At 42.5% G+C, this 9,993-nt stretch overlaps 2 protein-coding genes across 2 annotated transcripts in view; both read left to right on the top strand.

Moving 5' to 3' along the window:
* kdm6bb (lysine (K)-specific demethylase 6B, b) overlaps window positions 1-2,194 on the top strand; it is a 27,133-nt gene extending 24,939 nt beyond the window's left edge. Inside the window, exon 22 of the mRNA XM_035535791.1 lies at window positions 136-2,194. Coding sequence (XP_035391684.1) covers window positions 136-159 — 24 coding nt within the window. The 3' untranslated portion in view covers window positions 160-2,194. The remainder of the gene's footprint in view (window positions 1-135) is intronic.
* A 2,594-nt stretch (window positions 2,195-4,788) lies between these two features.
* Window positions 4,789-8,310, top strand: tmem88a (transmembrane protein 88 a). Its single transcript, XM_027015311.2, has 3 exons — window positions 4,789-5,135; window positions 6,193-6,556; window positions 7,558-8,310. The coding sequence occupies exons 2-3, from the start codon at window positions 6,209-6,211 to the stop codon at window positions 7,837-7,839; spliced, it is 630 nt and encodes a 209-aa protein (XP_026871112.1). The 5' UTR covers window positions 4,789-5,135; window positions 6,193-6,208; the 3' UTR covers window positions 7,840-8,310.
* The last annotated feature ends 1,683 nt before the right edge of the window (window positions 8,311-9,993 follow it).

Raw genomic sequence — 9,993 nt, 5'->3', positions numbered from 1 at the left:
ACATACACACACACACACACACACACACACACACACAGACTGAACACATACAATGATCATACAATTTTTACCCACAGCCATGTTAAAAAAATAGCAAACAAATATTTAACATACTGCTTCTTCTCTTCTACACAGGCTCCGGTGCCGTGTTCTAAATGACCCTGGGGTTTGATGCTCTAAGTGACCCTGGGGTTTGGTGTTCTAAGTGACCCTGGGGTTTGGTGTTCTAAGTGATCCTGGGGTTTCATGCTCTAAGTGACCCTGGGGTTTGGTGTTCTAGGTGACCCTGGGGTTTGGTGTTCTAAGTGACCCTGGGGTTTGGTGTTCTAAGTGACCCTGGGGTTTGATGCTCTAAGTGACCCCGGGGTTTGATGCTCTAAGTGACCCTGGGGTTTGGTGTTCTAAGTGATCCTGGGGTTTGATGCTCTAAGTGACCCTGGGGTTTGATGTCACACAGCCATAACCAAATCTCCTGCACACTCAGCAGCTGCAGCCGTGCCAACCTTCATTTCTCTCCTGTTTTTGTTTTCATTTTTCATTTTCTGTTTGTAGTCTTTTGTTTTGACTAAAACCACTACTGCAAACTCTCTCTCTTTCTCTCTGCGTTCCCAATCAACAAGCTGTTTACTCGGTATTGTTTACAAAACAACATCGTCAGATGCTTCTCCACCTCAGTCGTCTTCCCCTCCTCCGGCTACTGACGGGACGTGACGCTATAACGCTGTCATTAGGCATTATAACAGCCCTGCGCATGGAATGAAGAGAGAGGCTCAAACTGCATAATGTGAACTAAAAACTCACGGTCCGGTCAGTTGTACAAGGAGGAAAATGTTGTGGTTCTTCAAAAAAACAAACAAAAAAACAAACAAAAAAAACAAAACACACGCACACACTTGCCGAACATGTGAATTAATTCAGGTACTGTTGTGGTTTACAGTTATGCAAATCTGAGGATATTTTCAGCAGTCTAGTTGTTCTCAGACTTTGATGAGCAAGCGATACTTGTTGGACTCAGTAGGGGAACGAGTCCTTCAGTAAAGAAGCTAATTATAACAGTGGCATTACGTGGTATTTCTGTTATTGCTATGGTTATGTTTTCTCATATTTACTACAACTCTAATCTTTGTAAATATGCTGTTTGCATATTTATCTGGGTGCTATATTTTGTTTTGTGTCTTTTTTATCTTTCAGAGGTTTTCAAAAAAAAAAAACCTAGAATGACACCATTTTGGCCTTGTGACTTGTATTTAGACAAAAGGCAATTCCTGGTGATTTCTCGGAGCATTAAAAATGTCCTCGGAACGTTAAACACACATCACAAATCATTCAAAAAATACGGGTTAATCCTAGAACTTATTTGGTTGGTTGCATTTGTCCAGAAAACCTTGTGAGTGTTTAGTGAACCATTCTGTATTAATCAAGATAAGAGAATTCCCGTCCGTTTTCCTCAGATTCCTTTTACTTTAGCTCAGATTCTCTTTTAGTCAGCTATGCTTTATTTTGTTAGTTCTCAAACTGAAATTCCTGATTTTTTTTTTTTTCTGAATTTTTTATGTTCTTTTTCTCATTGTAGTTTTATTTATTCGACTGCTCCTTGCGTATTTATTGAACACACACGGTGCTCCTCCTGAACGAGGCAGGTCCGGATGTTTCTTTCCTCTATTTCTCTCCGAGTTGTGCATTTGTTTGGGCAGAGCTGAGGTCTGGATGGGGGACGTCTGATTCTGAACGGTGCTCGAGCCCCCTCCTCTCGCCTGTCTCTTCGTGTATATGATCTAGAGAGTTACGTACATGAATATAATATTAATCTCAGAGCTTGGTGCTTAGAACAGACTCTGTACACCTTTATGCCATGAATGTCTTTGTACTGTATCCAACAGATTAAAGAGTTTGCTTTACTTTACATGAAATACCAGATATCGTGATACGTGTGGATGACGACTGTCATAATTGCTGTTCTGATCGCTACGATCTTTTTAGAATTATTACCTGCAGATTTCATTGAGCTGTGGTTGTTTTTTGTCCACTTCTCTCCGAGTTTGTTTGTCAGGTTTATTAAACTCTTGATTTGATTTTACTGTAAATGAAAAGGGAAAAAAGACAAGAAAAATGACAAACTGAGCCAGACCTGTCTTAAACACTTGTGTGATTTTGTGTGTTATAATTGATAGAACTATGGGGAAAAGAAATTAAAAAAAAAACATTTGATAAATTTGTGGCTCCATTTCCTCATTTTGTACCCGTTATTTTGGGATGATAGATTGTGTGGCAGTCTATCGCCGAAACAGAGATTTCCGGCACCAGTTCCTGTTGTATCACACCAGGGGTCATGACCTTGAGAGACATGAACTTTTGCGTGACACCTCGGCGCCCTCTGCAGATGGACATCCTGGTTCCAAAGACAGGAAGGCAGTCTTACTCTATCGTGACTGTCAGGATATCCCCTTTAACATGCCACCCCTGTCCTGATGAGGACCCATTTACCATACAGACTGACACAGCGGACTATTTACAGATATATAAAAACTACACTGAATACAGAATAAACGGGTTAAAATAAGATTTGTAATAATAAGATATAATTTTATCATATCTTATATCTCATAAGATATATAATAGAATTTTAAAAATAGATTTAAAAAGATAACGAGAAAATATGAATAAAATAGCTATTTAAAAAAGTCATATTAAAGGCAAGGTTAATATAATATCAGACAAGGTTAATAAGTGCAGTAGTGGATATCTGACTGGTGTAAACCATTAGTGGAGGACTTTTAGGAAGCCCGGGTTTATATTGCTTCGTTTGGCCTCTGGTTTGTTTAACTTGTTTCTTTGGAACGTTGTTAAGTCAGCTGATGTTTGGTGTCGGTATGTTTTGCTCTTCCTTTCTGCGTTCCCCCTGTGGTGGTTCCACCCAAATGAATAATAAGAACAGATATACCAACAGTAACGTCTGTCCTGCGATACTATTAGTATCATACACTGTCCACAGTTCATTTAGTATGAACCTAGTCACTTATATCAAGGTTTGAGTTTTAGTTAGAAACATTTTTATCTTAGGGGCTGGCAGATTCTGTAGATTTTCAACTGCAACGTGTACTGTGTATGCATGTATAATAGACCTGCTGAGAGTTGTGTTGCTAACTTGGTGAATTCAAGTGTACCAACTGCCACCACTTTATCACTGCAAAGAATCTTGGGAGCAAAAGTGTCCATCAGTCGATCTCTTCAGTGACATTCCTTCAGAATCCTTTGAAGCAGCTGCTTCTCAACACTGCAGTTGCAAACGACACTCTGAATGCACCACCAGGAACATTTTGGCCTTCCAAAGCCACGTGATCTTGACTCATTTATACCTAGTGCTTGGTAAAAAATATGACCCAATTTTCTACCAGTTTTTGCACATGCCATTTCCTCTTCCATGTGTCCAGTCCTGCGCTATGACCTTGGAACAGAACATTAACTTCCCAGTTCATAACCTGGGACAGGAAGGGGCCTTAACAGAACTTTTGTACCGGAACCGACTTCAGCTCTGTGTTCATTTCATTAAGTGCTGTTGAAATGCTCTTTCCTTCAGCTAGGGTCTGTGGAATGCTTATGTTCAAAATCTGGTTCATTACGAATGTTCCACCCTTGTTATCTGCTCCACTCCCGAATCCTAATTTTCCCAGGTCGAATAAGGCCCCTATGATGTAGGAATTTGTCTCATGTAACTGTCAGACTTGCTGAGTGTTCGGTCAGATAGGGGCACAGAGCAGGAATGAATGAGGGACAGTGGCTGAATAAATGAAGTTTCTCATTTTATTGCAAGGCTTTGATTTCCTGATCTGTTAATCCCCTGCTGATCTTCCTCTGTACCCTCTGTTCATCCCCTGCTGATCTCACTCTGTATCCTCTGTTAATTCCCTGATGATCTCTCTCTGTACCCTGTTAATCCCCTAATGATCTCACTCTCTACCCTGTTAATCCCATGATGATCTTACTCTGTACCCTGTTAATCCCGTGATGATCTCACTCTGTACCCTGTTAATCCCGTGATGATCTCACTCTGTATCCTGTTAATCCTGTGATGATCTCACTCTGTACCCTGTTAATCCCATGATGATCTCACTCTGTACCCTGTTAATCCTGTGATGATCTCTCTCTGTACCCTGTTAATCCCATGATGATCTCACTCTGTACCCTGTTAATCCTGTGATGATCTCTCTGTACCCTGTTAATCCCGTGATGATCACACTCTGTACCCTGTTAATCCTGTGATGATCACACTCTGTGCCCTGTTAATCCCGTGATGATCACACTCTGTGCCCTCTGTGTCAAAGCTTGTGCTTTCTTTTAAAACAGGTTTAGAAATTATGTAGATTTCCTTCCCATTATTAATTTATACTTTTGTTTTTTTAATCCTAAATGAGACAAAAACAGTTAATTTCCTTAAGAGTCTAGTATGTAAAAACACATACCCAGAACAGAATATTTAACCCTTCATATGTCCTTGCTACCACATATTGTTACATGTGTCCAGTTTCCTGAAGAGCTGTTCTGCAGCCTGCAGGAACATCAGCTACAGGACTCTGCTTGACAACGACCACCTCTAAACTTCAGGCTACAGTGAGCAGCAAATTATCCACAACCCCCTGTGTCTGAATTCCCTATCTACCCCAACCAGGAGTCAGGCCCCGGAGAGTGAAAGGTGGGAGGGAGGGAATATTTGGCTTGCCCTCAGCCATCTTTGTAAAAGGAAGTTAAGAGCAGGCAGGAAAGGAGAGGGAAAGAGCAAGAGAGAGAGAGAGAGAGAGAGGGGGGAAGGCAGAGTTTTCCATCAGAAAGAGCTCAGTTTGGGGTAGGTCCAGCAGCAGCACGACCAAAGCATCAGAAGCTGTTGACATGTGAAAACCACAAGAAAATCACAAAATCAGGACATAGGACCGTGACCTACTGCTGTCACACATCCCAAAAAAAAACCAAAAAAAAACCCAGAAGGACTTTCTATCAAATCCATATGAGCCGCTTGATTTTTGTCAGGAGAAGAGAAGTGGACACCAACCAAAGGAGTGATTCCAAGCACCAGAGGACATATTCACTTATCAGACAGGTGAAGAGGACAGAGACCCACAGCTCTGGAACGTCATACTGAGGTAAGTACAGAGCGAGGTGTCAGCTGGGAGGCTGGCAGACCCAGCATCACTCTCCCATACTGTAAAACACCCGACATGCACACAGCAAGACACTGTGAATTATGCATAAGTATTTCCAGCACTTACATAAAGGTGCTTTAATATTAGCTATAATATTCGAGCTACCAAAGCTAGACATACGTTTTTCTTCAGTTTTGATCTGGACAACAATCCTACAACAGTGATGTGATTAAGAAATAGTCATAGACTGGATTTTGCCCTAAATCTTTGTCAAGGTCAGTCAAGGTTACTGAAGATGAGAGACTTCTGGTAGCAGGCTTGCAGATAGCTGGTTTAGTTCCTGAGTCAGGTGATTTTGATCGCAAGGTTAGGTTATAAGACATTTCTAAAAGCCTAAATCTGATGCTTTCTTAAAATAAAATTGAATTATCTATAGGAGCCCTCATTGTGGGAAAGATCATATCAGCACTATAGTTGGCAGCCTGATGTCATCTGCACAATAACCTCATATAAATAATACAACTGGACCCGTCCCAAATTGATACAGTTTAAAATGGGGCCTGTTCTTAGAAAGGAGGATTTTTATTTTTTTTTTAAGTTTCATGAAGGTGACACAGCTGAGAGGTCAGCGTTTGTTTGCTCTTCAGCCTGCAGGAAGTTATGTTTGAGGAGATGTCCTGCTTGGAGAGATACACATGGTCCACTAAGCACACTCGCCTTCCTGACGGGCCTGTTCCTGCCTTATTGTTATGTGTTTTTAGTCATCCTGGAGTTCTGTGCAGTGGAGGGAGTCGGTTTCCTCCTGTTCACAGCTGTTCAGTTATCTCTGTTTACCTTCCCGACTTCATGCCACTGGCCTCTGAGAAAAATATACTTTACTTCTGTGAGAGGTTTTTGTGTGTGTGTGTGAGAGAGAAATGGTCCTTTATTGTGAACTGAAGCATGGTCTATAAATGTTAGCTGTTTCAGGTCAGTAACCTTCCACTGTGCCCCTTCCATACAAGATTTCTGTTTTCCCACCACCGTTACTGTTTGTTTGTTTTTTTTCTCTTGAAAGGCTGAGTCGTGACAGAATGAGCCTGTCTCGCAACGGGACATTGGAGAAGGCCATATCCCAGCAGCCCTCCAGCGACATGGCTGACCTTGAGTCACTGCAACCCCGCCTCCATCACACTAGCTCCACCTCTTCGGCGGGGCCAGGGGTGGTTGTGCCACCACCCTACTCTGTGGCAGGCAGCACGGTAGCCGAGTCTCCGCTGGAACTCCGGGGCTCTCTGGACTGCTGGGCGTGCTCGGTTCTCGTGACGGCCCAGAACCTCCTCATCGCGACCATCAACGCAGGCCTGGCGGGTGCGGTCTTTGGCCTCATCCTCACCCCAGCACTTGTTATGGTGGTGTTTGGATTCCTGTGCCATTCGACGGTAAGAAGGCCCATCTTCCAGGGCATCTGGGGCACTCACGGGTTAGAAGGACAGATCTTCACAAAGCAAAACCCACAGCTGGTGTCTTAGAGATCGGAGCTCAGTCCAAGTTCAATGTCTCTGGCAATCACTGTCTTAATCTGCCTCCTGTTCTACACTGTAACAAATTTCAGATGATATACTCCACCCAGAGGGTTCTCATAAGGCAAAACACACAAATCAAGTGAAATCTTGAAAAATGTGTGTACTTGTCCTTTATTTGAAGAGCAATGTACAACGTTTTATTCATGTTTGTGTGGAACAGCCCTTCAGACATATTATTTTTAATCTACATATCTTTGAGATAAATAAATGACAGGTAAAATATCTCGGACCTCCTGACAGTGATAAATAAATTCCAACAAAGAGTTTAACAAAGAACACAGACGACAGCAAACCTAAACCCAATCCATGGTCTCTGACAACGATCACCTTACACACACACAAACACACACACACACACACAGTCGATTATTTCTGACAGACAGATCATATCTTAATTGTCTGCCAAAAACACATGGAGCAGCTAACCAAACCTCTTCAGTTCTGCTGAAGAGCCATACGGGTACCAAAGTTGTCATGTCAATAGAGTCTATAGTCATGAATCCATCTGGATAGGGCTGGAGAACAAACCATTTCATCCTGTTGACTAAAATTTGCCTAAAACCACAGCATATGCTTCTTTTATACCAGTGAGTAATACCACTGAGTCTTAATTAAGCTAAATTTAGCTCCAACTATAAAGCTTCCAGTATGCCCCACCCTTTTCTTCTTTAAACTCCACCCACTAAGCATCCGGTATGCCCCACCCTCTTTTTTTAAAAAACTACATCCTCAAAGCCTCCAGTAGGCTCCACCTTCTCAGTAACCGAGGTCACCCAGTTCAAGCTGTCTGCTAATAATACTTTTAAATCACTAAGGTCTCCTCTCCTCCCCTCCTCCCATCTTCTCCTCTCCTCCAGGTGCAGCCCCATGGTACCTCTATATATTGCTCCAACCTGCTCAATGACACCGCGTGCGTGGCCCTGCTGGTGGTGGGCTTCTTGCTACTGGTGCCTCTGCTGGTCTTGGCTCTGGCAGCCTACTGCAGACTGGCCCGCCACCTCCAGCTGAGCCTGTGCTTCATCCCCTATAGCCGTGCCGTCTACAAGAACCTGCCCGTCTCCCATAAAAGGGGACTGGGGGGCTGCTGTGGCCAGCAGGGGGCGACAGAGAGTGATGGGAAGGGCAGTGTGTGGGTATGAAATAAACAGGCGCTGGAGAGCAGGCTGGAAGAACTGAAGCTCCAGAGAGCATTCCATCGAAATGCGTTTTAAGGGGAGAATGTGTAAAATGCACTCGCGTTTGTGTGATAAACAGCTACTTGGACAAGCGCCTGGCTGCCTGGAGTCTTTACTCCTCACATACATGTGCAGGCTGCTTTATAATAACTCCTCTGGTCGCTTTTGATATATGAGTATCTGGTCCGTTCTTCTCTCTCTCCCCCCTACACACACACACACACACCCATGAACTCCATGAACACATACACACATTTTATTCTTGACTATTTTTATTTTTAAATATAAAATTTGTATGTGAAGACAGAACGACTGACTACATGACAGATGTACTTTCATTTAACAGTTGTGTGCCTTTTTACTCTGAGTATATTATGCAGTATGTATGTTATACTTTTTTATTTCATGTTCAATAAACTTGGCGTTTTAATGCTACGGTATTTTTAACATGACAAGGTGACAGTGAGAAACAGCATCATGGTGTGAAATAACTATAAAATAACTCCCCCAGTACGGCGTTCTTCTGCAACCCCGCACGTGTCTGTCTGTCGTGTCTCCTGGCCTTTAGAAGTTAGAATAAATGTTTGAAGTGCACCACATGCAAAACCCATAAAAAAAATTAAAAATTAAAAAAAACATCAAACATTAAAACGTTGGGCTGGCTATGTTTGGAATACTTTGACAACATTACAGCACTGTTTTGTTTTGTTTTTTGTTTTTTATCTGGGACCATTCAGTTTGTTTTATTCTTACGCGGGCCAAACATTTCCAACGCATATAGGCTCGATTTCCATTTCTAACTCTTCTCGTTGTGTTTCTGTTAACCTGGATTTTTGCGGTAATCACTCGTCACAATAGGCGACCGGTCGTTTAAACTCGCCGGATCATTGCCTTTAAGCTCGGTCTGTGGAAATTTCCACGGGCGATCCACGCACGCACAAGCCAGCCCTTAATACACAACCGTGATAAGACAGGAACGGGCACAGCCGGTAACAGCAGGGAATGCGTCGCGCGCGCCACGCACACATCGCCAAGGCGACCCCGAGCGCGAAATCAAGCTCGCGGAGCTATGAACTGAACGTGCACCAAAAAGTTGCATGAGACAAAAACACCGCTTTTGCTCACAGGTATGTTTATTTCCTGTCGATTTCCGTTAACTATAAGTGTCGTTTTTATTAAATATTGTTTTATTAAATAGACGTCATCCTCGCTTAACAACATGCGCATATAGGCATTTACATATAGGCTTTTAAATTATGAGCTTTGACTAATAATAAATAACTAATTACCATGTAATATTAGGTTTAACGCTATCACGTTGTAACCTTCCAGCGAGTATGAAGCCCGTTTTAGTTTCAGTCGTTGCGGCTGGGAGGCGTTAAGTAGGATGACGACTTGTCTTCTTGTTTATTCCGTCGCACTCTAAAGTGCAAAACCTCAGCAGCACATCCAGACAAGGCGAGCAAGTCGTCCTAGTTTCTGCAGCTCCAGCCACATGTTATCGCTGTCCAGCGCCGTTTTATTTTCAAACATCCATTTTGAGCCACTCTTCAAGAAGCACCTGCTGTCAGTCCTGTAACGGATTTACTGATGTGCATATCTGTATCACAGTGCATGAACGTGGTTGGGTTGACGTTTCTTTTCTAGACAGGTCTTTGTTCATAGCAAGACACAGGTTGATAGCCATGCGTCAAAATAGGTCCAAGATGTTTCGCTAATATAACATCAGGTTTTCCATGGTTTGTTATTAATATATTATATTATACGGCGCTCTTCTGCCTATTATATTAATTATAATAGTTTTAATATTTCTGAGATATTACAGCCTACAAGCATAGACCGCTTTTTTGTTGGGTCGCTCTTTTTCTAAAATAGACCTAACGTAGCTATTCAGGTACCTCAATAAAAAAACACCATCAAGAACAAACCACTAAAAGGAGGCAGCACTCCAAGCAGGACACACCACCCACCACAGAACAGAATTAAAATAGTTCACAAACTTCACAAAAGCAGGATTCAAACAGTCCCACGTGGATCACACAGAGAAAACACCCATTGGCTGAGCCAGGCGTTCATCTTAAAAGTCAGTAAAGAAGGCCATTAGCCTGTCACGTCCGA

This window comes from Electrophorus electricus, chromosome 17 (assembly GCF_013358815.1).
Source record: "Electrophorus electricus isolate fEleEle1 chromosome 17, fEleEle1.pri, whole genome shotgun sequence".
NCBI classification, from domain to species: Eukaryota; Metazoa; Chordata; class Actinopteri; order Gymnotiformes; family Gymnotidae; genus Electrophorus; species Electrophorus electricus.
The sequence above is the reverse complement of the archived record's forward strand: the minus strand, read 5'-3'. Positions and strand labels throughout refer to the sequence as shown.

What these genes read in the sequence shown, in the direction of transcription:
- tmem88a (XM_027015311.2), top strand. Translation starts at nt 6,209, where the DNA reads ATGAGCCTGTCTCGCAACGGGACATTGGAGAAGGCCATATCCCAGCAG. An exon ending in GATTCCTGTGCCATTCGACG is followed by an intron (nt 6,557 to 7,557) that starts GTAAGAAGGCCC and finishes CCTCTCCTCCAG; the next exon opens with GTGCAGCCCCATGGTACCTC.